Here is a 27,699-nt window from a genome sequence, read left to right as displayed (position 1 = left end):
AAAAAAAAATGTACAATTTATTTTTACTCTATAAATATATTAAAAACATAAAAACATTAACGCGTGTGACGAGGTCATGAATATTTGGATTTTAAGTATGACATCAAATACATGTATTTTAATTTCACTTGTGACACGTAACATGGTATCCTTGAGCTGCAAACTATAGGATAAGACTAAAAAATATATATAAATGTTACGCAAGTATTCACATGATATATTTTATCGTACACTTTGAAAATTAAGTTAGTACTAAGTTCAAGTTAATGTCGACCTGAGATATAGAGTAATTGGGTACTTTTGTAAAGATTTTTCCTCGTTTTGGGATGGGATTGGTTCAGAGTGGATCTCACGTTCAAATAATAAGAGATCTTACATCGGCTAGGCCTTGCATTTATTTATTTTAATTTAAGACTTTGAAGAGTTATTAATAATTTTAAAATTAAAAAATTCCATTCCTATTAGTTTCTTTCAATTATGATATTGGGGTGTGGTGATTGGGCAGAATATCCAGCCTTGACGGATACTACTGCTGCTCTTGATTAGGCCCCATTTATGGCCCAGCCCATATCTCAACAGCGACTACATGTACTACATGTACTATTGTTGTTTACCCACCCTCCTTATTATTTGTTTTTTTTTTTCTCTAATTTTAAATTAAGTCTAAAAATTATTTAAAAAAAAAAATTATAAAGTCGTAATTATTTATTTAGTAACCTATTTATACTATTTATATCAATAATTTTTTTTTTTTCACTCTGGAGACGACTCTACAAATATTACAAATGTTAAACGTATTTGTAATAGTTTAAGTCTACTGTTAATAGACATGGTCTGCTTTAGTCTGTTATGTATTAAGAAGATATTTGAACACTTTTACAAGACTAGTCCCCATAGACATGGTAGACTCATCTTCAATCACGTGAGATCTCACAATCTATCCACTAGGGTCCAAGCTTCCAGACTCTGTGGCTAGAAGGAAAAAAGAAAAAAAGAAAATCTAAAATTTACATTTAAATAAAAATATAGAAACTAAAAATAACAATCGATCGAGGGAGGACAGTTATAGCATCGGCTTTTTCGTGTTTGAAGGCCCAATTTGTTCTGTTTTTGTCTTCTGTTCTGTATATATATTTGAACCAATTGTTGAATGAAGTTGTCATCGGATTTGCATTCTTTTAACGCGCGCAGGGTATTCTTGGTTGTTGGTTAACTTTAGATTTCCGGCGAACCTGGCGATTGCCGTGGCCTCCGTAGGGAACCGCTACATAATGGTTGAATCTTCTACGCAGTTGAGGTATGCTCCGTCCTCATCGCCATTTTTAGTCATTGCATGCTTTGAGTTCTTGAATCGGATTCCATGCCAGGCGGATTCGATCGGCTTCTTTCGAGGCGCTGACATGTGCCTCGAAATAATCTAACCAATGTTGAAGCCTACCGGTGAATGGGGGATAGACAGGTTTGAGGCATGATGTTAGGATGGTTAGGGAGATTTTCGCTCTATTCGTGGGCTGATATTTACGTTCTTTTATGATTAACGTCAATTAAGGCTTACCGATCATGACTTCTTGTCGCTCCGAACAGTTTAGAAGGATGACTGTTAGGGAGATCTGTGAGTGTGTTGATTCTTCAGGAAGGCCTGCTCTGCGTGTGGTAATGGAAAAAAAATAAGGATTAACACATTATGAAGGACGAGTTTACCGGCACTTCTTGTTCTGCATTTGTACTGTACGTCTGGGTACCGTTTATGGCGGGTAATGAAAGGATCTTCGCTTTGAGACAGTATAGTTCTATTAAATTATTGTGTGATTAATGAAATATAAATTTTGAAATGATTCTGATAATTGTTCAAACTTTTTGGGACCAACCATTTTGACCATACTCGAGGTTATTTAGTGATTCCTTTTACAAGATTCTGATTCAACCTCAGAAATGTTAAAAACAAGCTTGTTCTAGATCTACCCTTTCAGTTTTGCGTATGAATGAACAGGCACATTTTATTCCTTGTTGTATCACAACTTGTTCAGAAGAATCCACTTGGTTTTGCACTTTCCACTTGCTGATGCATCGATAATTTCTTTTCAAATAGATCAACTTTCTATTTAGATCATTCAATTCCCTAGAAATTAAGAAAAGCTATACCGTTGGTTCTTTTCTATGCTTGCTCTGCCTCTCTTCTTTCTTTTGAGAATTCCTAAATTAAACGAAGAAATAGAGCAGATTTAGCCTTCTACTTCATACCGATGATACTCTGATAGGGATCTAAACAGTGAGCAGCTATGATTTCACTCAATTAGGAGATTAGATTTCTTAATATGAGATTGCATAGTTTATTTCTATCCATTTCAGTACCCTTGTAGGTATCATTTAGATGAAATAAGCTTGGTTCACATGTCATAATCGTTTAGGAACATCGTAGTGCATAGTTTTGCATTATTTGTTTGTATTGACATCTACTTTTCATATAAGCTAAGGGTCCATTTGAACTGCACAGCTGATGTCTAAAAACTTTGCAGGTTAGAGGGGACCGTCATTACAACTTGTGTATTATCTCAGTGTCAGCAAGTTGGACTATTTCTGCTGGCACTGCTATGTTCTAAATGAAAATTTTCCTAGGAATTTCTTTTTAGGAGAACATCAGTATGAGGAATTAAAGGAAGACCATATGAATTTTAGATTCTTGCCTTCGGTGGTTCAAGTTGCTATGCCACTGGATATGCATTTGAATACTTGAATGTGAGGTTATCCCTCTTTATCTTATCCTGTTTCTAGGTAATCTTCTGCTGTTACATTGCGTATTAGTTGTTTTTCTATCTTGAACATGTCTCTTAATGCATAATAGTTCCCACTGAATACCACAGCCGCTTAGTACCAGATGTGATAATTTTGCTGACATCTTAACATTTTAATAGATTTTTTTGGGTGTCAGAGCTTTGCTCCCCAATACCCGGGAGCACCCGTGCTCGCCTGAAGGTCCGAATCCGGGAGACATCGAGGGATTATGGTATTAAGTGCTCTCAATGGCTTGAACTTGATACATCTAAGCTGGTGTGACCCAGAGACCCCAAGCCCTTGCCAATGGGGCCGCCCCTTATGACCTCCTACATTTTCATTTTCATAATCATCTCTGCAATCTCACTCCTGGTCCCCCGCTCTCTAGTTCCATTCATCTGGCTTCTAAGGTCAGAGTGACATTACTAATACCAATCCCTTGAAGAGCTTTTCCTCATGAGATTCTTTTCACTGTGGGGAGAAAATGAAACGTATGGAACTTTACTCTCCCCGCACATGTTGAGCAACTATCCCCAGTGCCCTCATAGCCCTTTTTCTCTTTTCTCAGTTTAAGAAAAGCATCCATGAAATGATTGAATGACAAAAATTTTCAAGCTTCTGGCTTCATAGCCTTTTTCCCTTTGCTCAATTAGAAAAAAATCTTGCATGAAATGATTGAATGACATGACTCTCAAGATTCTGGCTGATTGCTGTTTCATACCAAAATTTCAGCATGAATACTGTCGGGGCGCCAGGTTTCATGCGCCATGAATGCGTGGCCATTCCATTTCTAGGCACTCTCCTAGTTGGTATCCATTAGAAAGTGAAATCAAGGAGTGTCATACATTGAAAATGGAACAACTCTCTCTCTCTATGTTTAATTTACTTTTATTACTCATAATTTCAAGTAAATTCTGTGTCGTTAACGGATTTACTTGGACAGATTTAGGTATGCACGTCTTCACCGGGTTAGATATTAATTGCTCCAATTCAGAAGGAGAAGGTGCCCGTAGGAATGATTCTGGCAGGCAAAGTTACAGGCTGGGCTTCTCTACAAGTCCTTTCGTTCGAGCTTAAATGGGCGTTTGTCATGCATATCTTGTAGTATTCTATGATAGTAATTTTGATCCAATTATCTTAAAAGTAGCTTCAATTGTAGGGTTCTCTGGAAGAAACCATCATCTGTGGCTGGCGAAAATCAGCAGCTTTTCCAACCTCGTGGCTATAAACTCCCAAGTTTTGGTTGGTTACCTACTTGCTGCATTGTTTGGCTTTTCTTTTAATAATTATACCTTTGATCGGAATCTTATCTTTAGGAGGGCTAAATCAAACCACATCTCGTTCAAATATGTCTATTGTGTTTTAGTGTCATGTTGGGTTAGGACAAATTATACTACACGAAATCAGGCATGGTTGGTCATGCTTAAAAGTTGAAATTTGGTTCACCTACCTTTACTCACAATTCAGCTTCATATGCAATCATTTAAATCTCATCTGTTCATGATTCCCAGGCCCATCATCACCCTGCGGCTGCTACCGTTTACCAATCTCATCATTCTTCATGAGATTCATGTTTAACATCTTAATTATTGACTAATTATTCATGTTTAGGATAATTAATACAAATTTGGTAAATCTAAGAAGGGTTTAATTTTAATTTTAACTTTAATTTTTTAGCCTATTATTGTTATTATTATTATTTAAACTTGTGGTTTTTTTTTTAGTAATATTTGTGGACGCGGGAACTCCAACGTGGTAAGCTGTATTGTAAGTTTGTAACCGTTCTCCTCTTATCCAAACACATTAATACTTTGATTCTTTATAGAAATTCATGTCAAATTATTTAATCTATATAATGAAATAGAAAACACCGAGAATTTAAACGAAATAATTAAAACAAATAGAGTTAAAAGCAATGGTACGAGGTTTGGGAAATTTCAGTATTGGATAAGGACACGTAAGAAATGAGCTGGCAAATCCCCACGGGAGGCAAATTTTGAATTTCAAGTTAAAAGGGAGGGCTGCTTTACAAATTTTTTTTTTAAATAAATCTTTTATTTTTATTTTTTGATTTCCTTGATTGCACATATCTAGCGAAGTTGAATATCAATTATCATATCATGTAACCTCAGATGATGCTAACTGTCCGATCCGCGTACTTTCTTAAGATTCCGAATTGATAATAATTAATAAGAAAATCAAATTGACTGTTTTGCTTCAATTGTCTACTTCATTACAGCGTTAAACCCGCTTGCCACTGTTTGATCGGACGGTTGAGATGAAGCTGAAAATGGAGTTGAACCGACAGAGATGGGACCCAGTTCAACAATTTCATCAGGGTGTTAATAAAGGCATGGACTTGGAAGGAATCAAGGGTCAGGATGAAGAGAGGTCAATGGAAGAGTGGTGGATGTGATCGCAGAGGATCGAGATGGCGTCATTGACTTGAGAAGAAGAAAAAAAAAAAAAAAAACAAAACAAAAAACAAAAAGGAATGGAAGAGACGGGGAAGGGAGCGAAATGAGCTAATTGGGGGCGTGGAAGGTGTAGAATGGTATTAGCTTGAGGAAGGAAGGTAGCCATGTTAACTGAATAATCTGTGGTTTTCTGAGTTTATTTGATGAGCTGATGGTGGGCGTAGGTTTTAGCGTATACAGGTAGAACTAAAGGTGGGGGGTTGGGGGAAAGAGGAAGAAAAGGCGTATTTGTGAACCTTGTGTATGAAGAGATCGATAGATAGATAGATAGATAGATAGGGAGGGTGTTGTGTTGTGGCTTGATGATCGATGTCGAGAATGAAACATCTTCTTCGAAAGCTTCACATCGGTGGGGGATTTAATGAGCACCAGCGATTGAACGATGCTCGACCTGTGACGCGACCCAGTTCGAGCCCCAGTCCAGGCCCAAGCCCCAATAGTAATCCATCTGGTTCATCTTCTTCTGGGTCATCCTCGTCTCTGTCTATGGCGGCTTCCACTACAATGGGGAGATTGGAGGCCGTTGAATCAGTCGTTGATCAGGTGACTTCTGGGGATGTGGGCGATGGGTGCGTGGATTTCAATGCCTTGGAGGAGGAGTTTCAGGTACAATTGGCTATGGCGATTAGCGCTTCCGATCCTGATTCGAGACAGGACACTGAATCCGCTCAGATCGATGCCGCCAAGCGGATGAGTCTTGGCTGTTCGCCTTCAATCTCCGGCAGTCAAGCTCTTGCCGAATTTCTCTCGCTTCAGTATTGGGTATTTTTCCAGTTATCTTGCATTTAATTTTTTTGAATTTGGGCATTTCTTGTTCCCATCGTTCAACTTCTACGTTTTGATTGTTCAATACCGCGAATTGCAATTTCAATTATGTTTCAATTGCTGTCAGCTTTCGGTTCTGGGGATTTCTTTCCCTCTTGGCATTGGATTTTTGAGCAATTGCTATTACGTGCTAAATTGCCATTAGATTGGCTATGTCTCAGTTTCAGTTTTAAAAAACTTTGCATATTAGGTCATCGGTTTGAATGCTGAGTGGGGAATTGCTATTTTGCAACTCGTGTTCCATTTAACTGCTACTGGATTGGGGAATTATGGTTATGGGGATTTTTCACTTTCTCGTTTTCAAAGTGAGGTTGGGGCCAGGTTTATCAGTTTTAGTAGAGTTGACCCTATATTTTTTTGATTTAGTCTCTGATTCTTCTTTTGGGGTTAAGTCACTTTGAATTTGGTGCTTGGTGTTCGTATCATATCAACGATTAATTTATGGTTTCGCTTGAAATGCCACCTACTTGAACCTAAGGTGTGAGATCCCACGTCGGTTGGAGAGGAGAACGACACATTTATTAGTGTGGAAACATCTCTCTGGCAGACACATTTTAAGAACAATATCTGCTAGCGGTGGGCTTGAGTTGTTACAAATGGTATCAGAGCTAGACCCCGGGCGGTGTGCCAGCAAGGACGCTGGGCCCACAAGGGGGGTGAATTGTGAAATCTCACATCGGTTGGAGAGGAGAACCGGAACCGAAACATTCCTTATAAGGGTGTGGAAATCTCTTCCTGGCAGATGCATTTTAAAAGCCTTGAGGGGAAACCCGAAAGGGAAAGCTCAAAGAGGATAATATTTGCTAGCGGTGGGCTTGGGCTGTTACATAAGGTTTTCTTTTGGAGTTGTTTTGACGGGGATATTTGGTATATCTTGGATGCTGGAAAGGGGTTTGTTCTTTCATTTGCCATAAATATAAACTTTGATTATATAAGGAGTTACATCCTTCAATTATGGTTAAATGAGAATTAGTTACTAGTTTTTTTATGTTTACAAATCTATATGTTCATATTTACTAGTTTGTGAATGTATTGTTAAATGCAGTGTATTATTGATATTATTCGTCATGGCAACAGCAGTTTTTTTAAACTATTTTATCTACCAATGCAGAGCTATAATGTTGTAAATTATGATGAAAAAGTGATGGATGGATTTTACGACTTATATGGCATTACTACAAATTCTAGCACCCGAGGAAAGATGCCACTGTTAGTCGATCTTAAAGAAATATGCGTGACAAGTGATATTGATTATGAAGTGATTTTGGTTAACCGCTTGCTTGATTCCGAGCTTCAACGTTTGGAAAGACAAGCATATAACATATTCATGGAATGTAGAGTTTCTGAGTATGGCTTCGTTTTAAGTGGACTGGTTCAAAAGATTGCTGATCTAGTCGTGGCTAGAATGGGTGGTCCTGTTGAAGATGCTGAAGAAATGTTGAGAAGGTGGACCCTCAGGAGTTATGAAATGCGTAGTTCTCTGAACACGATTATTCTACCACTCGGTCGTCTTGATATTGGACTTGCACGTCATCGAGCTTTGCTTTTCAAGGTTGCAAACTCTCCATTTTATGCCTTTTACCATTAGTTTCTTGAGGCTGGTGCTATCTGCTTTAATAATCACGGCCATGTGAATTCTTAAGCTTTTCAAACTTTGCCTTTTACCTTTAGTTTTTGGTTGAAGTTTCTTACTAAATAATTTTGGTATTAGGTACTAGCTGATAGGATTAATCTTCCATGCATACTTGTCAAAGGAAGCTACTACACTGGTACCGATGACGGAGCTGTGAACATGATCAAAATTGATAATGGAAGGTAATTATAGATGATTGAATCTCTTTATTGTCTAGTATACAATATCTTACAGAAATATAGTGGATTTCTCTATCTGGACCCTTTTAATTTTCTCGATTCGCAGCTGTTCACATCTTGGTTCCATTTTGTTGATTTACGAATCTGTTCACATCTTGGTTCCATTTTGTTGATTTACGAATCTGTTCACATCTTGGTTCCATTTTGTTGATTTAAGTCTATTGGTTCGTTCTAGGTCGTAGTAGAAATACTCCTCTGAGATAGTGTTGGTAACCGACTCATTTGGGATGTCTACTCCTATCTGATGCACCTAAATAAGCCTCTCTTCTAGTTCTAGGTTTTCTGCAAACTAATGTACCATGCTCTTCATTTCGTGTTTGTTCATGAAAAAAGTAATGAGGTGCTTGCCCGATCTTTTATATTCGTACCAATCTAAGTGAATACTTATAGAATTACACGGAGCTCTAATATTTACATATGATTTATTTTATGACGCAGTGAATATATTATTGATCTTATGGGTGCTCCAGGCACGCTAATTCCCTCAGAGGCACCCAGCTGTCAATTTTCGAATTATAGCTTTGATAGGAGGCCTGCAGATGTTATCGAAATTCCTGAAGATACGACAGTTTTACAAAATGAAGGATCTAAAGCGGTGTCGATGGCATCTACTCAAGATGAAGTAGCAAATATTTGCAACTTAATATCCAAAGAAGCTTCAGATTTAGATGCTCAATCAAAAGAAAATATTAGGAGCTTCATTGAAGAAATTCAAACTGGGAGTTCTGACTATGATTTTGTGAAGCTTATAGAATTAGAAAGCAGCGCGTGTGAAAATTCATCAGGTGCATGTGATCAGTCCGCATCTGCACAAAAGAAAGTGAAAAAAGTGTCGAAGTATGTCATAAATGCTGCAAAGAACCCAGAGTTTGCTCAGAAATTGCATGCTGTCTTGTTAGAAAGTGGTGCATCACCTCCTGCAGATTTGTTTTCAGATATAGACTCCCAGGGTAATGGTGAAAGCAAAGAAACTTTCCAAATGTATCCAATCGATGGAAAAGGCGTAGACGTTGGGCTTCAGTGCCACCCTTATATTTTAGCAAGCCACGGACAGTCTTCTGCTACTTCTACGGAATCAGAGTTTTTGAACAATGTTGTCCATGGAAATAAGCAGAGAGTGTCTGCTGAGGGATCATCTGAAGAACAAACACCCGAGGCAAATGCAAACAAGCACAGCATATTTTGGCCCCACAATATGGAAAACAACAGATTTGTGTTCGTCGATGTTAATGGAGAAACAGGCAAATTGGCTGATGTTAATGGAACTTTTCATCGTGAGCACGTGGGTGGTGTTTCGTTGGCATCTGATGCTGACTCTCATAACAGACAATTAGGAAGTGTCTTCGTGAGTGAAGAAAGAAGATTTTTGAAAGATAAGAGTGATGGAACTCTTCAGTGCTTCGATTTGCGTGAAAATCCGCATGAAAATTTGTTAGAAATTGATAATGGTAACCAGCGTGCTAGTGATGTCCGCAGTGAGACAATTGACCCAATATTAGGTGAGGTTGCAGAATGGGAAATTCCTTGGGAGGATCTTCACATTGGTGAACGTATTGGTATTGGTAAGCCACTTCTAGTCTCAATGAATTATCATTTTGGTTCTGTCTTTATCAGTTGGGTCCAATCAAATTTTAGGTGAATATGAAACTGTAGATTTAATTATCACTGATAACGTTCATATCTGACACAGTTTGTTTGGGAAACCACTTTAGAATGGGTTTCTGTTTGTTTCAAGGTTATTTTCAAACATTGATCAGATAACCTGTATAGGTTAATGTGATTTCCCATTGACTTTAGAACAAATACGGACACAAGACACAGTGTTCAACATGTGTCTAACAAGTGCCGGAGCATCCAAGTGTTTGACACGAGTTAGTCTTGACACGCTAGTCAAACTAAAGTATCCGTCCTTTTTAGGTAAAAATAGGACACTAACTGACTCACTAAAGAAAAAAAATGATGCTGTTAAAATAACAGCTATTCAAATATATTTTAACATTAATGTTTTAAAGAACAGAAAATTATTCTGAAAACAGTTTTCAGAACAAGTCCTTGGGTTTTCTTAATGGTATAAAGGTGGAGATTGCTGTTCAATGATCATTGTACTTTCAATCTACTTCATAGTTTTGTCTTTCTAGATATCCATGATATTTTTGAAATGAAGAATAACTTAATGGCCTTCCTCTTATACCAGGCTCATATGGTGAGGTTTATCGAGCAGATTGGAATGGCACTGTAAGTTTCAACAGATAAGCGTATGCGTTGCTTCGAGTTTCTTTTTGTCAGAGTTGGAGTTTTAATTTAGCTATTTTAAATTACAGGAAGTTGCTGTGAAGAAGTTCTTGGACCAAGATTTGTCTGGTGCTGCTTTAGTTCAATTAAAATGTGAAGTAAGTTACGACTTCCAACTTTTATGTTATTGTTTGGAAAATTTGAGCTGGTTTTATCTGTATTGTTCTTAAAGTAAATGCTAGTACAGGGTTTTTTTTTTTCTAAAAACCCAATCAATTAGCATTTTTAAGATCCAAATGCCCTTGTTTGGAACTGGAAAATGAACAAATAGGGGAAATTTGGGAAGCATAGTGGAAAAAATAGAGAATTGTAGCTAACATTTAAAAGTGGTTATGAAAGCACAGGCAGAGACGTTGAAGACTGGAAATTTTGTTTTGAAGGTTCAGAATTGGGTCTGGAAGATCTGGTTGATCTGGTTGCTCAATGAATTTTTGGATCCATTATCCATTACCATCATCTCTGTCAAATAATTTTGATTCAATCATTTCTTAACTTATATCTTAAGAGTAGATGATTACCATCCAAGTCTTGCCTACTCTTGCATGTTTAAAATTTTTACGTATTTACAAATATTTTTCATTGGGCTTATTTGTGAGATCTCATCTCGGATGGAGAGGAGAACGAAACATTCCTTATATGGGGTGTAGAAATCTCTCCCTAGCAGACGCGTTTTAAAACCTTGAGGGGAAGTCCAGAAGGGAAAGCCAGAGGAGAACAAAGCATTCCTTAGCATGAAAACCTCTCCCTAGCAGACACGTTTTAAAACCTTGAGGGGAAGCTCAAAAAGGACAATAGCTGCTAGCGGTGGGCTTGGGCGGTTAAATTATTTCTGCAGTATGCTAGTATTCTAGTATGCTATATTTGCAGCTGGCTCTAATTTTTGTTTGTGAGATTTGTTAATCGATAATAATCTCTTTAAACTTTAAAAGCTTTCCTTGATATCGTTAAGCTCCTGCTTATTAATGCAGGTTGAAATCATGTTAAGACTGAGGCATCCTAATGTCGTCCTTTTCATGGGAGCAGTCACTCGCCCTCCACATTTCTCTATCCTTACAGAGTTTCTACCCAGGTTGATTATGTTGCTTCTTTATTGTTCTTCTTTAACATTATTTCAGCTTAACGATTACGTCGTTCCATGTTCTGTAGATAAATGCTGCAATGTAATTTAATTTCTATCATGATTTTATATAAGATTTACTTCTTTTACTGAGAAGCTGCTGTGGGTCAATGTTACGTTGAGGTATCATGCTTATTCTCAATGTCACCAAAAGGATTTAAATGTTGAATGGTTGATGTTAATGCAAATATCATGTCTGGTCGCATTATCAGTATTGGGTTTCATGAAATAGCACAAACTTTCTGAAAAATGTACATAAATATTCTTCCTGTATTCTGTTCTGTTACTGAAAACTGAAAAGGTATCTTCATATGAGTTTGAAGAAGCACTTAGTTTTTTCCCTTGAGGAGTGATTATGGATAAGGCTTTTACAAGCTACCTACCTCGAACACTCGTTTTAGATATCTCTGTGCACGAGTTATGTCGTTGTCGAGAAGCCTTGTTAGCATGAGCTGGGTTACTGCATCTAAAGCAAATTAAACTATATTCATCATCTCCTAATCCTTTGTCTATGTACCAACAAACAATGCAGGGGAAGTTTGTATAGGTTACTGCATCGTCCCAACTCTCAACTCGATGAAGGGAGACGATTGAAAATGGCTCTTGATGTGGTAAGGAAAGTCCTTCCCCCACAAAATATGGTTTGCTCCTTTTCTTTTGATAAATCTTTATTTTTCTTTCCAGGCCAAAGGAATGAACTACTTGCACACAAGTCATCCGACCATTGTCCATAGAGATCTAAAATCTCCCAATCTGCTTGTTGATAAAAACTGGGTTGTCAAGGTAACATGAAATGAAACTATTTTGTTCATACAATTTCCAAGTAGGGGAGATTGATCTTTTCTAATATCTAACCTTTGTCGCTTCATAGGTTTGTGATTTCGGTTTGTCACGTGTCAAGCAGAACACATTTCTGTCTTCAAAGTCGACTGCTGGAACGGTAATAACCTTGATAGTTAGATTGATAACTAGCACATCTGAGACTTCCATAGCAATCGATAATGCTAATTGTTTGTACTTAATTGTAGCCTGAATGGATGGCGCCAGAAGTTCTAAGGAACGAACCAGCCAACGAGAAGTAAGTTTCGACAAGGCATTGAACTGACCCGACACATCTTTTGCTAAAATTTGACACAATACTGACAGTGTCTTGTATGACATACAGGTGCGATGTGTATAGTTTTGGTGTGATACTGTGGGAGTTGACGACATGCTGCATACCATGGAAAGGTTTGAACCCAATGCAGGTTGTAGGAGCTGTTGGATTCCAGAATAGGCGACTGGAGATTCCAGAAAATGTTGATCCTGCAGTTGCACAGATCATTTGCGATTGTTGGCAAACGTAAGTTTCAAACTTTTTCAATACCCATATTTCTCGTCTAATTTCATCTATATCTTGAAGTTTCACTCTTTTCACAGGAACTCGCAACTGAGGCCGTCGTTCTCTCAGCTTATTACTCGACTGCGACGCCTTCAACGGCTTGTTCAGGAAACAAACTCCGAGAATCAAATGTCGGAGTGAACAGAAAAGATTCACTTGCATTTAAATCGAAGAAGTTGTTCGATGGCTCGAAGAGTCAGAGCAACCGATGTCGGTTCTTTTTTCGGTTCTCGTTTCTTTAGTGAAGTTGTTTGAAAACACTACAAACTGGATAGGGAAGTGCTAGTTCATTCAAAGTGGGGGCTCAGCACAAACCTATTTAGGAATGGAAATGGCAAATCCTTCAAAACAACAGGTAGCTGCATTAGTTAAAAGTGCAGTGGAGGGATTTACCATTTCTAAATATTGTAGTTCTTCATGTGTAGTAGGTTGTATTAAATTCACATGTAAGAAAATTCCCAGATGAATGGGAAAAAAAGAGAAGAAAAAAAAAANAAAAAAAAAAAAAAAAAAAAAAAAAAGGAAAAATAATAACTCCCATGCTCAAGCTGTGTGTGTCTAGCTGCGGAGGCCTTTGGGGAATTGTAAACATTTGGTCTCTGCAGATTACTGTGTAAAAGAAATTTAACCCCCCGAACCCTCACAAAAATGAAAAGCAAAGAGAAAGATTCATATGAAGTTTATTGTGTTCTTTTATTTTGTTCTTTCTTTTTCTAGCAAAAATGAAGAACATGGCTAACATTGTAGCTATTTACATGCTGTTTGTGCAATATCGTTAGATCGTTAGATGTAGAAATTTAAACATGAATTTCAAATGGCAAGATCGGTAGATGTGAACCACTCAATCTATCATGTATTTCCATTCCAAAAATCTAATTTGGATAGAGAGTTTGGGCAACCGGATACATAGCATAAATCGTTGCCCGGTCGTCGGGAACCAAATACCTGTGACCTGAGTCATGTATATACTCCCGGGAAAACCATCGCCGGCGACTTTCTTTCCGTCCGCACCGAACCCCAGACCACTAATTTCACCGTTCAAAAACCCAAGACCATTCCACCTCCGAAATTCCCCTTCCAGAATATCCCTCTCCTTCTCTTTCCGAAAAGGAAACAACATGCCGTCGGATACTGGCTGCCCTGTTCCGCCGGAGCAGCTGCCGATTAACGAATATCAGACTCTCTCCACCTCTTTCCCCTTCTCCTGGGCTGTCGGTGATATAGTTGAGTACTGTTCTCGATTGGTCGCCACGGGTGCTTCCTTTGCGCTCTTCATCGGACTTCCGGTTGCTTGGTTCGGCACCGTGGGGGTCGAATCGGATCCGTTGAGTCGATCTCTTTGCGCTGTTTCGAGTGGAATATTATTCGTTACGATCGCGGTTGTCAGGATGTATCTCGGTTGGGCTTACGTCGGTAACCGTCTACTCAGTGCGACTGTAGAATGTAAACTCTCATTTCTGTGTTTCTTACTTTTAGCCCTAGAATCGCAGTTCTTCGTTCAAAGATAGTACTGGATTCTTTTCTTTCCATGTCTAGTGAAAAAAATTTCATCATCGTTCTGAAAATTTCCTTTATACAGACGAAGAGACCGGATGGTACGACGGCCAGGTACACTCAGACAGTTCTTCTTCTTCTTCTTCTTCTCATAGGATCAAGGTTCCATTTCATCTCTGAAATTAAGAGCTCATGTTTGCAGATTTGGGTAAAAACCGCCGAAGTTTTAGCCCGCGATCGCCTCCTCGGTTCCTACACTGTAAGCAACCGATCTCGATCCTAATTTCGACTTCCTCTCCATAAATCCAAGTTTCAGTTGCAATTTAGAAATCTTCTCAGGTGAAGCCGGTGCTCAGTAGGCTAAAATACACTCTCGTTAGCCTTGCGGCATCTCTGTTTGTGTCCATTATTGTGCTCATCAACATTGATGGAGGCCAATTGCTGAGGCCTTTCTTCACCGGAAAATATGCAGCAGATGACGGCAGCAGCAGAGTCATTCCCGGCGTTTATAGCGACGAATCCGCCAGATCTTTCGAGCCTGATGCGTTCTGTGGGCGTGGCGAAGATGATCTTCCTCAATGACATTCACTTCGCTGGTAACTGTTTTGATTAATATTTTTTTTCTTAAATAATAATTTTTTAAAATTATCTATTTTCTCCGTTTCCTACGTTTCTAATTTCATGACAGAGTAGATTGAAACTGGCAGGCTTAATTTGTAAAGGAAAAGCCCAAATCACATAATGAGCCCAGCCCAAATCATAGAATGAGCCCAGCCCAAATCATAGAATGAGCCCAGCCCAGTAGCTACCGCACCAGTTTCTACCGAATGAGCCCAGCCCAGTAGCCACCTCACCAGTTTCTACAGACTCAGTCCAGATGCTCCTCTATTGCTTAATAGTTAACCAATAAGAAGCTGACACCTGTATTGCGTTCAATTATTATTTACTTTAATTATATTCTCTTTTTTGTTGTCGAATTTTCCTTAAATCCTGTTTACAAATTTTGCAATCAACGACTTTTTTTTTACTGTTCAGTCCGTTTTTCAATAAATAAATAAATAAATAAAATTATCTCCATCGGCTTCACGCTTCCCAATGTAATATTTCGATTGTCCACATACTTTAGGCATAGTCCAAATTTGTGGCTGAATCATCGTCATTACATGTGACCATTTTAGAAATAATTGTTCATGTTAAAAAATTTATTTTTATTATTATTTTTTTATCTAGAATCTTCTTTTATTATTATTTTTAAAAAAATTAATTATGCACTATTCAGCTAAAAATTCGAATTTTTGGTGTGTTAAACATATTAAAAACCTATATACTAAAAAAAAGAGATAAAAATTGTTTTTTTTTTTTAAATGTGGGAGCGAATAATTTTAAATGTGTTAAGAGGGCTCCACGTGGAAATATCCGGGTTGGGTTCATGCATCTGCTTCTTCAACCGCCGTTCTCTTTCTGGCTGGGCAAAGTGAATAATTATCATTTTTTTTTTTTTTTTTTTTTTTTTTTTTGTCGGGAGTCGGAATAAATGGTACCGGTCGTGGCGGGCTTCAATTCTCAGCGATGAACGATCCGGCCATTTTCACTACAACCATTTCGTCTTCTTCCTCTGCTTCGTTCCCCTGTTTTTCTCACTCTCACGCTTTCTTCACTGACCATTACAGGTGAGTTTCGGGCTTCATTTCTTTGCTCTACACTCCTTCCTTTGAAATTTGTTTTGTTTGCATCACTTCTTCTTCTTCTTCTCAAATGTATTTTGTTCTAATCAACTCAAATCTTAAGGACTGGCGGCGGTAGTCGTAGAGGAGTCCTGAGAAATGGAGTTTCTATTCCTTCTAGTTTCAGTAGCTTTTCGTTTTTCTGTGAGGTCTATTTGCTGCGCTGAATTACCTTTTTATATATATATATATAACAAAAAAGACGGAGTTGATTGCGTGTTTTTTGGGATTTTTTTAGGCCCTAAAATCATGTAGTCTCGCTCCGATTTTAATTCGTGGATTGTGATCTCTGCTTTAGAATGCTGAGTAGTGCTTAAGAAAAATCTTCGATCTAGGGGCATGAGAAGATGCAGATGGGAGGAATTTAATTGTGAAGAATATCTATCCACATTTATTCGTTGCGGCTTAAGATCAAAGTCGATAATTGATAAATCTTTCGTTGTTGACCGATTTTGAAAATAGGCTTTCGACTGAATAAATATACGACGAACTATCGTTAGATCCTGAAACATTATATATGTTTAATAGATTGGGAAGTTTTATAGTTGTATCATAGGATTGGGCCACGCGGGTTTTTCCGTCGATCAGTGGGGTGAGCTCATTGTGGAAGGAAATATCATGAAAGAGTTCGAACTGTACCATGATCAATGCACGAATCCAAAGAATGGAGTATGATAACGTTTGAGTGATCATTAATATTAAAATGAAGTTAGCTGGGGTTAGAAAATAAAAAATAATGTGGATCTTTAACCATTTGGCGATTGATACAGGATAATTTCATCTTAGATTCTTGACCTGATCAATTTTTTTTTTTTTTTGTGAAATGTCAAGTATTAGATCAGCCACAGAACCTTAAACTGAAAATATTTGTAACGTAAAATTGCAATTTTTTAAACGAAGAAGAGACATAATGGAAGGTTGATGATGGTTACATGGTTTAATGAATTTCGATTAGAACTTGAAATGGTTTATGTCTGCCATATTCTGAACTGACAATTGATCATTGTAATGATCTTGAATAATGAACTTTGATTTGTTCTTGCCTTTTAATCCTGTTGTTTGTTCATCCGTTTGAGAAAGTTTTGGTGTTGCAACAGATTACTACTCTGAACCCTGCATCCATGATGATGAAGGGATTGCAGATTTGGTTGTTTTCTTTAGCTGCAAGCAAATTCAGTTTCTCTCAGTGTGTGGCCTGATGCATCTGTTCCAATTATTAACAAAGCTATATGGTACCCGGAAGGTATTCTAAAATGAAGCCACAAGCAGTTTATGATATTGAACTCGTCAGTTCTACGCAGGGCATAAAACATGAATTTTGGCCTCTAGATGCAATCGATCCGGACCAAGCGAAGTTCCCATGCTGTTTGGTTTGGACTCCTCTTCCTGTTGTCTCTTGGTTGGCACCTTTCATTGGCCATGTTGGGATTTGCAGAGAGGATGGAGCTACTCTAGATTTCGCAGGATCAAATTTTGTGAATACCAATGATTTTGCATTTGGTTCTGTTGCGAGGTACCATCAACTCGACCGAGAAAAAGTAAGTCCATAGCAATCAGTTCACATAAATATTTCGTGAAATTAGCGCCCTGTTTCCTATGTGAATACGTACTGCTTTTTACTGAAACTATCTACGCTTTCTTTGTTAGCTATCTCTCCCCTGGGTGCAATGCCATCTTGTTTCAAGGATGGCTGTCATAGTCTCTCTTACCAGTTATTATCTCTGTAAACAGTGTAAAATTTAATGATGGATCATTAACATCGTATTGAAACCTTGTTTTTTTTGCAGTGTTGCTTCCCGACAAGCTTAGCTGCGCATAAATGTAACCAGGGCTACCAGCATTCACAATATGGAACTGCCATTACCTGGGACGATGGCCTACAATCAAGTACACGGTATTTCGAGCATAAGTCGTACAACCTTTTTACATGCAACTCCCACTCCTTTGTTGCCAATTGTCTGAACCGTCTTTGTTACAATGGATCGATGAGTTGGAACATGATAAATGTAGCAGCTCTAATTCTGTTCAAGGGGCATTGGGTTAATGGCATGTCAATTGTAAGATCATTCCTTCCCTTTATTCTGGTGGGCTGCCTGGGCATTGCCATGGTTGGATGGCCCTTCTTGATTGGACTGTCATCTCTTTTTCTCCTTTTGGTTGGTTGGTTTGTTATGGGTACTTATTGTATAAAAAGCCTGTTGGAATGCTAGATTTGGTTGAACATTTGTAATTGAGAATCACCGAGTGATGGTTCTCCATCCATTGAGAGAGAATGTTTGCTCATATTTGTTGAACTTTGAACTTATAGCAACATAGAGTTTTATATAACGTGTAGAAACATACTATTTTGGTTCATTTGAAAGCTTCAGCATTGTATTTGTTTAAATATTAAGATCTGTTTTCCGTCTAAAATTTTATAATGCTTGGTTTTATTATAATGTTCTCTTTTGATAATAATGCGTGTCCATTGTTATTTTATGATTCCTCAGACCGATTGCACATCCCAATCTCAAATAGAAAATTCCAAATTTAAAATCCTTCATCCGAAATGGACCGAATCCATACTAGGTTCGGTCAACTCCCTGTCAATCGAGCTCTAATCGACCCAGATTGTTTACTTGTTCATCTCTTTCCTGCTTTGTTTGCGATCTCGATCATGCGATGTTCAGGATTCATGAAATCCCTTTCAGTTTTTGCTGTTAAAGACGCCGGGTATGCTTTTATTTTCGGTTCTTCTAATCAGCCTATTTAAGTCTCTTGGAGTATTGTTTGTTAACAGATGATGTTTAAATTCCATTTTTCAGGTGGTTACATGAAATCTAGCGCTGAAGTGATTGCTGATTCAATCGAAAATCTCTGGAAGCAAAGTTTAATCAAATACAGAAAGCTTTCCAGGCAGAATGTAGTCACCAAGTGAGCTACTTTGTTTTCCTGTTATATTACATCAGTAGCATGAGCCATTTGGCACGACTTTTCTGTAATCACTTTGTCTTCTATGAATATGAACAAAGTTGGAGCGGAATTGTGTAAAAAACTTAAGCCATGAAACAGATGCATTATTGTGGCTTATACTTAACGTAACCAAAAGAAATGAGTATAAGAGGAAAGGGAAGGATACAGAACCCACAATCATATGGTAGTTCTATCAAATAAAAGATCTATATCCACCCACACTTCCATTATGATTTCCACGGTAGAGTTAAAAAGAAATTCAGAGACAGCCTCTTCTGAGCTAGCCCAATTAACATTCTGAATCCTTAGCATACTTGGACAATCGTCTTCTTCAATCACTCAGTGATACAAGAGTGACAATCCTTAGCATACTTGGACAATGGTTTAGTTGATTTTCTTAATACTTTCATGTACACTTCAAGTGACTGTTGGAGGTGATTATTCTTTTTTTATACATAGTACTGTTCTTCGATTTGGATGCGAGTGAAAATATTTTTCTTGACCCTAATAAATATGCTTAGTGGGATATAATCTTACTTAAGTTGATGACGTCTAATTTCTTATGATGTGCATTTGAATGATCTCTAGTTCGTAGTTAGATAAATTGTAGATTTTATAACATTGAGTCTATAACAATCTATGGGTTGATCTTGTGATACAAAGGTAGGTAGGGAAAAAAAAACGTGAAGAAACTTTGAGAAAATGAGTTTGAACTCAAGCTACCTGTGTTGGGTTAGAACCAAAAAGTAGTTTGAAGAAAGTTTTTATAGTTTTTGTAGCGTAGTACCATGCCATGTTAGATACGAGATAGATTTTTAAAAAAGAAAGCTTTAGACAGTTGAATACTATATGATAAGATGGAGATTAGATCTTTTAAAAAATATGTAATAAAGAGTTATCCAGTTAGATGAGTTGATATATTAATGGAGCCGTGAGCCAGAAACTGTTGTAGGAAATCAGTGTGCTAGAGGTTGAGGCGGAGGCTGAATATAATAATGGGGTAAAGGGTAGGATGGGTGAAATCCAAGGCAAGTCCTAGTGGGATGAGTGAGGACAAAACCAGCATTGAGTTTGATTGGAGGCAGAGAAAGGCAGGCATTATAAGCCCGAGATTGATGTCTCTCTCACCCCCAATGGCTTATGTAAGCACCGACACCAACACCAACACCAACACCATCACTTCAGTCCTTCCTCCAATGCCTCTTCTCAACCCCCACCACCTCTAACTCTTTTCTTCACTCTTGGGTTTCCTCCAGACTGTCCCTTGACCCCACTTTCCCATTTCTCTATCTAATAATAATAATAATAATAATAATAATCCCCAGCGCACAAATCTTAACAACCATTGTAATCAAGCCTAGATGAGAATGAGATGTGTTAGAATAAGAAACCAAGTTTTGTTCTTGTAGAACTGTTTGGTCAAAGTCAAACAAGCTCCAGCTGTGTTTGAGATATACATGGAATAAAGGAAAAAAAAAAAAAAGCAGGCTAAACTAGAAATTTCTAGATTGCAGACCACGTTTAAAGCTGTCTCTCTTCACTTCCTTTTTCTCAAACTCTGCATTGATACAAGAAACCAAGTACTGGATGGAAGATAGCCCTCTACCACCTCAAACATCAAACTTTATTAACACTTAGGAATAACGACTCTTTACGATAGGACTTTTAGCATAAACTCTTATGGTTTTTCTTTAATCTTACCCAAAAGGCCTCGTAATAACGGAGATATATTCCGTACTTATAAACCCATGATCATTCTTTAAATTAGTCAATGTGGTATTCCCTCCCAACAATCCTCTAGATATATCAACCCATTTTAAATCTCATATTGTATTTTTTTTTCTTTCTTGTTTATTTTCTGAGTTTAAAGTGTGAGGAATCCTGCAAAGAGGAGTTAAGATCACGTAGGAGTTTGTTATACATTTCACATGATCCACGAATCTCCAACTTTGCCTTTCCAACGTTTACCACAGCTCCTTTTACATTTTAGCCCTCTCTCTCTCTCTTCTCTCTCTCATGATTTATGAATTAAGCAATTTGAGTCTGAAAAGTCTGAATTCTCACAGCTGTGTTTGAATTGTGTATTACAATAGGTTTTGTATAGTATAATCTTTATTTGTAAGTTTGTGAGATTAGCAAGTAAATTTTGCTTCCATTTCATTATTCGAGACTATATAGAAAGTCTTATTTTTGATCCAGATGTCCTTAGGGCATTGAAAATTGGGAACTTTTATGAGGCAGAGCATTTATAATTTGCAGAAAGTTGTGAGCTTTTGATCCCTCACATGACAGCTAGCTAGATAGATGTGTGCAGCAAATTTGAATAAGGTATGAATATTTGATGGATAAATAACAAATGGTTAGGTTGGTCAAAACCCAAAATGAGTTTTGTTGCTGCTGCTGCCACTGCTGCTTCTGCTGCTACCACCTCGGTAAGACCCAAATTTAAATGACTCTTAGTCTTGTCTTCTTCTCATTAAAAACATACAAAATAGCCTCTCTAAGCAGCCTCCTTTTTGCTATTGACATGAACCTTCCTCGTATAGTTATTGTGTGTCTGGTTCGTTTAATCAGTATCAGATGCGAACATCTATTTTGATTCCTTATGGTAATCAAAATTTAATCATTTATAATTCATGGATTAGAACACTATTAGCACAACTATATGCATTAATATATCTGTAACTTCCATCGTTCTGTTATAGCATTATATCTCTCTAAGTTATTGACTTATTCTACTGTAGGGTGAGATCCCACATCGGTTGGGAAAGAGAAGGAAGCATTATTATTGATAAGAGTGTAGAAACCTCTCCTAACAGACACATTCTAAAAACCTTGAGGGAAAGCTTGAAAGGTTAGCAGTGGGCTTGGGCTGTTAGAACAATATCTGCCTGTAGTAGGTAGGACAATATCTACTAGCGGTGGGTTTAGGTTGTTATAGTGAGTGTGGTCTCGTGAAAAGAAATTTGTTTTTTTTATTTAATAAACTAGAATATACAATAATGGGAAATCCCAAGGGCATGGTTGTCCAAAAGAAAGTGGGGGTCCCTCGTGCATCTACTGCTACATCTTTCCTGTCCTGGTTTTGCACATAATATATATAGAGATCCGTTCGTCAGCAAAGGCTCAAAGCTTTGTCTAAGATTCCCCCAAGTTGCAGTGTGTTCATTGAAAGATCAGAATTAGAATAGATGTAAAATTCTTGTGGTGTTGTAATGGCCGCCAAGAAAACGTCACCATTGAAGGGATTAGAGGCAGAGGAATACCAAGAACTTGAAGGCCTCATTGAAAATTACCACAAATTTGAAGCTTCTCCCAACACTACCACTTCCCTCATCACCCAACGCATCGATGCCCCTCTCGACGCCGTCTGGCCCTTCGTCCGCAGCTTCGACAATCCCCAGAAGTATAAGCATTTCATCAAAAGCTGCAAAATGTCAGGTCAGCGTTTAAAGATGGTCTCATTATTCTTTGTTGACCCAAATCATGCATAATTTACATAAATGGTGATTTTTTAGTATTTCAAAACTAATTTAACGTTCAAAACATGTTTTTTTTGGTTGTAATGTGCTTTGAATAGCAGGTGATGGCGGCGTTGGCAGCATCAGAGAGGTGACTGTCGTCTCCGGTCTCCCGGCATCAACGAGCACAGAAAGGCTAGAGATTTTGGACGACGAGAAGCATATTTTGAGCTTCAAGGTCGTCGGAGGAGAGCACCGGCTGAACAATTACCGATCAGTGACGTCAGTGAACGAGTTCAACAAAGACGGCAAAGTTTACACCATCGTTTTAGAGTCTTATATCGTCGACATACCGGAAGGGAACACCGGCGAGGACACGAAAATGTTTGTGGACACCGTCATCAAGTTGAATCTTCAAAAACTTGCTGGGGTTGTCATGGCCTCTCTGCATGAACACAATTAGGGGTGGCGACGGCGGATCTCCGCCGGCGGAGGATGGGATGGGACGTTTTTTTCATTTATTTTTAAATGTTCGTATGATGATTAGTGGTGGGTCGGAATGTTTTTGCAGGTTGAATTTGAATTTTCGCTTGTTCTAATTCATTGGGTTGGCGGATAATGGATTGGTTGGGAGAAGAAATTACCTGATTCATATTATATATATATAATATATATATATATATAGGACAAATATTGTCTTAATTGATGTTTTATCAATAAATGAATTATGGGTTTTTTTAATCTCTGCTTTACTTAGAAACTAAAAGATTATATAATTATATAATTACGAAGATTTAGAATAGCGTATTAAATTAAAGCAAAACCTGGTTGGAACAAATTTATATATTAATGCAAAAGCAATCTACTAAAGTGCTCTTCACATGCAATTGCGTGATTTAATGATCATCACAAGTTTGATTATTGGATTATTTGCTTCTTAAGGAAAATCATTTTTTTGTTCTTATCATAAGTTTGTGTCACTTGAAACCCTCCATAGTTGACTTTTTCATTTAATTATTTGGACTTTGATTCTTATATTTATTTGCATTTTGAAAGCACTTTTGAAAGAAAAATCACTTTTAAATGGGTTTTTCTAATATTTTGAAGAAACACTTTTGTAGAGATGGATGGAAGTTTGGAGTTTCGATGAGAGAGACCGAAAGACGAAAGAACGCGTGGGGATTGCTTGTGAGCAGACCATAGGAAACATGTGACCCAAACACAACAAAAATGTAATATTTTCAGCTCATAGCCAGTAGGGAACGAACACAAAAGGCCTTTTGGAGATCAGATCATATGTATTTTCATCATTTAAACCTACTGGCCTTGCATTGCCGTGAACATCATCTGATTAGTCCATAGTTTACACAGATTCTAATCTCAAGACCATATATATGACCTGATAAACGAAACGTTAAAGCCGAGAGGCGGTCTGCAGTGCAGGCACCAAATTCCTCCAAGGTATGATAGATAGGTGTTACAGACAGTCTACATATATATATATATATAACTTCATATTAGCATCTGAAAGTGATGGATTCCTAAATCAAACCAATGGCAAAGATTTTTCTCTGAGTGGACTGTCATGGAGATGCTGCCTAAGGAACTTAATCCTCATGTCCCCTTTGTCATTCATGCAATCTTTCCTTTTTCTTCCATTTTCAATGCCGTTTGCAGTCAAGGTGATGGATGTTCCCTGTGCTGCTGCTGTAGCCACCGAATCAACCATGTCGAAGTCGCCAACGGAGGGATCCTCATCCATCGCATTTGTGACGCTATTGGGGAAACTAACATCTGGGTTGTTCTTGCCATCTGGTTGTAAGAACTCAGCTCCTGACTTGGATATGATATCTCTGGCTCTGAACTTGGAGTTCAAATGGTCGAACACTCTCACCCCTTGATCTTCCAATACCAGAAGCCATTCTGAAGTTAAATCAATAATCGTCAGCCATTGATAAGAGAACATCAAACAAACACATACATATTGGCAGATAAAGCCCAGTCAAGTCCCAACGCTGTCCAGCAAACACAATACATGACTCACAGTATAGATGGACTATAATCCGTTCTTTACGAAATATCAATACATAACAGTTTTAGGAACCACAAGTCTCCACAATGGTATGATATTGTTCACTTTGAGCATAAGCTCTCATAGTTCTGCTTTTGGTTCCCCAAAAGGCCTCGTAACAACAAAGATGTATTCCTTACATGTAAATCCATGATCATCCCCTTAATTAGCCAATGTGAAACTCCCTCTCAACAATCCTCAACAAATAGGTCTGTGTTGTACACTAATGTCACCTTCGTGTTCTTCAAACCATATCTTCATTACCTGTAATAACCTAAGTCCACCACTAACAGATATTATCCTCTTTAGGCTTTCCCTGTTAGGCTTCCCTTCAAGGTTTTTAAAACATGTCTACTATGAAGAGGTTTTTACACCTTTATAGAGAATGTTTTGTTCGAGGTAGGATCTCACATTACCACTCAGAGAAATGCATGAAAATTTTCGCTACACTAAAAAAGAAAAAGTATTGCTAATGAAATCACTAGTAATGCACACGTATAGAAACAAACCAATAAGAGCCGTGGGTGTGGAGATGTTTGGTTGGCTCATCCTCTCGCTGAAGCCTGATTGGTTTCTGATCCAATTGATCAACTGAGAAGGCCAACAAGAATTGCGGAAGGCATTAATGTAGGACATAGCCTTGCTCAGATTACCAGACTCTCTGCATCAATCAGATTGTGCACATTACATGCATAGCCAAGTTGAAATTGACATTAGAGATACTCTAGCTAACCTCTAGAACACTATGATTTGTTATACCTAAAGGATCGAATACCATTATCAGCAACAAATAACCAATTCAAACAAATAGCTCGTAAATCGGCGGCAGGTCGTTCGGTTCCAAATTGAAGTTTAAGGAACGGGTACTCTGGTATTATTGCAGCATCGTATAATACTTCTCGTAGAAGAACTTCATCTGCAGAGCCCTACAAAAGAAACAACTCAGGAAAATCAATGGTTTATTCTCTTTACCCCATCAAGGTGAATAAGCAATATTACTTCCAAAGATGCATCTGATCAAGCTTAAGCCACGATGGACTTGTATCTGATGGATAGTAGCAGAGTTTTGCAGAACCTCAAACTACATCTCACGAGGAAAAGCCATCAATCTTGAAGTAGGAGTACTACAGCCACATATAATTATACTAAAGACATGGTAAACGAAGATATGAAGAAAGAAATACTGACCAACAAATGGGTAGTTGGCAAAACTGAGTGCAGCAGCATCCTGAAAAAAATATCTGATATGCACCAACAGATTTCAGATTACAAGCACCCAGAGTCATTGATAATAGGAGAAAAGATCGGATGCAGCTAAGAAAAGCTTGGTCATCCAGACATGTAGAGGGAATACGAACAAGAGAAGCCCTGAAAACATAATGAACGTGCAAGCAAAAGCCATTGGAATTTTTGTTTTATACCTCACATACAGAGATATTACTTTCAGAATTAGATTTGTTTGTGAAGAACATGGAATAATCTACTTGTTTATATGATTCCCAAGAGAAACTATGTGCCTGCCATCCCTGATCTCCGGTTTTAGCAATGTTTACAGATAGCAATAATATCAGTGTGATTCATGCCTTGTTTGCATGCATCAAAGGATATGGTGGATAGTTGAACAGAGCATCCAGTTAATGCATACCAAAATGAAAGCAAATAAACTGAAGATAGATATACAAAATGCAACGCCCTGGCATTTATGAGATGAAATATGATATCTATGTGTAGATTAAAAGATCGGCGACAAGTACTTAACATGCTTTTGCTACCCAAGTTGTGGACGATCCAGGTTTAATTAACAGTCTCGTGATATTAAAAGGAGGGAATACCAAAATCAAATCTCACCATAGAAGTGGCAGCTACGAAACCCAGCAATCATTTGGACCGCCCGGCCGTGGAGTTCATTTTGCAGCTCTACCATGGACATGCGAGAGGCAAATTTCAAGCACAGCCTCAACAGAAAAGCTTCAAACATAACGATCCCAGCGAAGTAGCCCACCCCACCGTTGGTACTGATGCCTTGACAAATTTCATGGCTAACAAGCGGGAGAAAACCCTTCAAATCTTCTCCAGGTTTGTCCACCATCCAAACTCGTGCCAAATCCAGAAAATAAGGACCAAACCCCAAGAAACTACCGTCCTCCTCGGATTCTTGGCCACAACAAATGCTGATATAACTTACAACGCCGTCGATCAAATTCTCAGCCTCCTCCTTCGATGTTTTCTTCTCAACGATCAAATCGAAGAGACAGTAAATAACCGGGGCCAGCACCGCGATTCTTTTCGACGAACAGGAAGATGCTGTGCAAGAAACAAGGAGTTGGAATAAATCCTTAACAGCCAGAAGTGTTTCGGAAGAATCTCGGGCCGTGGATTTAGCGGTGTGAAACGTCAGAGCAGAGTAAAACCACACAACAGCCACAGGTGGGTCGGGCAAATTTCTCAGCAAACGAGAGAAAATGGGAATGAAGTTGGAGAAATCGGTAACTCCTTTTCGATATTCATCAAAGAAACGTTGGATTGACTCCGAAAGCATCAAGCCATAAGGGTCTAGCTGGTTTGGAACTACGAGGAGCTGCGATCGGGTTTCGTTCATCTTCAATTAACAGAATCAAATGGAAGTAGTGATAGAGAGATGAGTGTTTGGAGAAGCGGTATAAGGAATGTATAAAATGGAGTGGAATGGAAGCTGTGTGCAGGTTCGAAACCCTAGATACCCGGGTTTTGAAGAAAGCTTGGAAAAAGGAGGGAAATTTGTAGGATTTCAGTGACGTTAAACATTTTGAAATCGCAACGAATTCAAATATTGCAAAATTAAACAAATCTTGCTTCCTTCTACTTCTTCAATCACATCATGAATCATCATAACATTGGGCTTTCCACTATTATCAACAGATTAATTGGTTTTTTTTCTTCTTAATTGTCAAATGAACACTAATCGACAGACAATTAATGAACACTAATCGACAGAGGGTGCTTCCATTAAACCCAATTATATTGTCGTAACCATAGACCAGAAAGTGGAAAAGAATGCTTCTTCATCATTGATCATTGATTTATAAGATTCTCTCATCATATCAACTAATTATCAGTTATGAACTGACACAAGATTCTCCCTCACATTACCAAAAGAATTGAATATAATCAATCCATTCTCGATTACAAATTGATATTTATTTCAAGAATTAAATAAAGAAGGCTAACTGTAATACGTATCAAGCTAACGATGGACTTGAGCTGTTACAAATGAATCAAAGT

General features: G+C 38.0%; 5 protein-coding genes across 9 annotated transcripts; 4 read left to right on the top strand and 1 right to left on the bottom strand.

Annotated features, from left to right (window-relative positions):
• Positions 1–5,248: 5,248 nt before the first annotated feature.
• Positions 5,249–13,414, top strand: LOC111796950 (probable serine/threonine-protein kinase SIS8). The gene is made up of 13 exons (XM_023679770.1): positions 5,249–6,011; positions 7,186–7,626; positions 7,786–7,889; positions 8,385–9,508; positions 10,141–10,181; positions 10,268–10,336; positions 11,207–11,307; positions 11,888–11,966; positions 12,040–12,138; positions 12,227–12,295; positions 12,384–12,433; positions 12,521–12,697; positions 12,775–13,414. The coding sequence occupies exons 1-13, from the start codon at positions 5,559–5,561 to the stop codon at positions 12,875–12,877; spliced, it is 2,910 nt and encodes a 969-aa protein (XP_023535538.1). The 5' UTR covers positions 5,249–5,558; the 3' UTR covers positions 12,878–13,414.
• A 44-nt stretch (positions 13,415–13,458) lies between these two features.
• On the top strand, positions 13,459–15,264 carry LOC111796951 (uncharacterized protein ycf36). 3 transcript variants are annotated; one of them, XM_023679774.1, is made up of 5 exons: positions 13,459–14,179; positions 14,316–14,344; positions 14,433–14,489; positions 14,570–14,826; positions 14,919–15,264. In XM_023679774.1, the coding sequence occupies exons 1-4, from the start codon at positions 13,696–13,698 to the stop codon at positions 14,810–14,812; spliced, it is 813 nt and encodes a 270-aa protein (XP_023535542.1). In that variant the 5' UTR covers positions 13,459–13,695; the 3' UTR covers positions 14,813–14,826; positions 14,919–15,264. The 3 variants fall into 3 exon arrangements, with proteins under 3 accessions (XP_023535542.1, XP_023535539.1, XP_023535540.1); XM_023679771.1 differs by having other exon boundaries at positions 13,464–14,179; positions 14,924–15,264; XM_023679772.1 differs by having other exon boundaries at positions 13,466–14,179; positions 14,938–15,264.
• A 460-nt stretch (positions 15,265–15,724) lies between these two features.
• On the top strand, positions 15,725–18,976 carry LOC111797523 (protein REVERSION-TO-ETHYLENE SENSITIVITY1-like). Of its 2 annotated transcripts, XR_002815554.1 has the most exons (4): positions 15,725–15,900; positions 17,052–17,492; positions 17,742–18,666; positions 18,759–18,976. XR_002815554.1 is itself a non-coding variant. In XM_023680544.1 (3 exons), the coding sequence occupies exons 2-3, from the start codon at positions 17,184–17,186 to the stop codon at positions 18,162–18,164; spliced, it is 732 nt and encodes a 243-aa protein (XP_023536312.1). In that variant the 5' UTR covers positions 15,725–15,900; positions 17,052–17,183; the 3' UTR covers positions 18,165–18,976. The 2 variants fall into 2 exon arrangements, 1 of the variants encoding a protein (XP_023536312.1); XM_023680544.1 differs by having other exon boundaries at positions 17,742–18,976.
• A 2,815-nt stretch (positions 18,977–21,791) lies between these two features.
• LOC111797193 (abscisic acid receptor PYL2-like) lies at positions 21,792–23,024 on the top strand. 2 transcript variants are annotated; one of them, XM_023680140.1, is made up of 2 exons: positions 21,792–22,347; positions 22,487–23,024. In XM_023680140.1, the coding sequence occupies exons 1-2, from the start codon at positions 22,122–22,124 to the stop codon at positions 22,828–22,830; spliced, it is 570 nt and encodes a 189-aa protein (XP_023535908.1). In that variant the 5' UTR covers positions 21,792–22,121; the 3' UTR covers positions 22,831–23,024. The 2 variants fall into 2 exon arrangements, with proteins under 2 accessions (XP_023535908.1, XP_023535909.1); XM_023680141.1 differs by having other exon boundaries at positions 21,793–22,347; positions 22,490–23,024.
• Positions 23,025–23,645: 621 nt separating this feature from the next.
• LOC111797693 lies at positions 23,646–27,303 on the bottom strand. Its single transcript, XM_023680789.1, has 5 exons — positions 26,287–27,303; positions 25,627–25,679; positions 25,198–25,364; positions 24,948–25,099; positions 23,646–24,290 (listed from the first exon to the last, which is right to left on the bottom strand). Exons 1-5 carry the CDS (start codon positions 27,035–27,037, stop codon positions 23,914–23,916), a joined length of 1,500 nt encoding a protein of 499 aa, XP_023536557.1. The 5' UTR covers positions 27,038–27,303; the 3' UTR covers positions 23,646–23,913.
• Positions 27,304–27,699: the final 396 nt, after the last annotated feature.

The sequence above is a fragment of the Cucurbita pepo genome, chromosome LG06 (genome assembly GCF_002806865.2).
Source record: "Cucurbita pepo subsp. pepo cultivar mu-cu-16 chromosome LG06, ASM280686v2, whole genome shotgun sequence".
NCBI classification, from domain to species: domain Eukaryota; kingdom Viridiplantae; phylum Streptophyta; class Magnoliopsida; order Cucurbitales; family Cucurbitaceae; genus Cucurbita; species Cucurbita pepo.
This window is presented reverse-complemented; position numbering and strand designations above follow the sequence as displayed.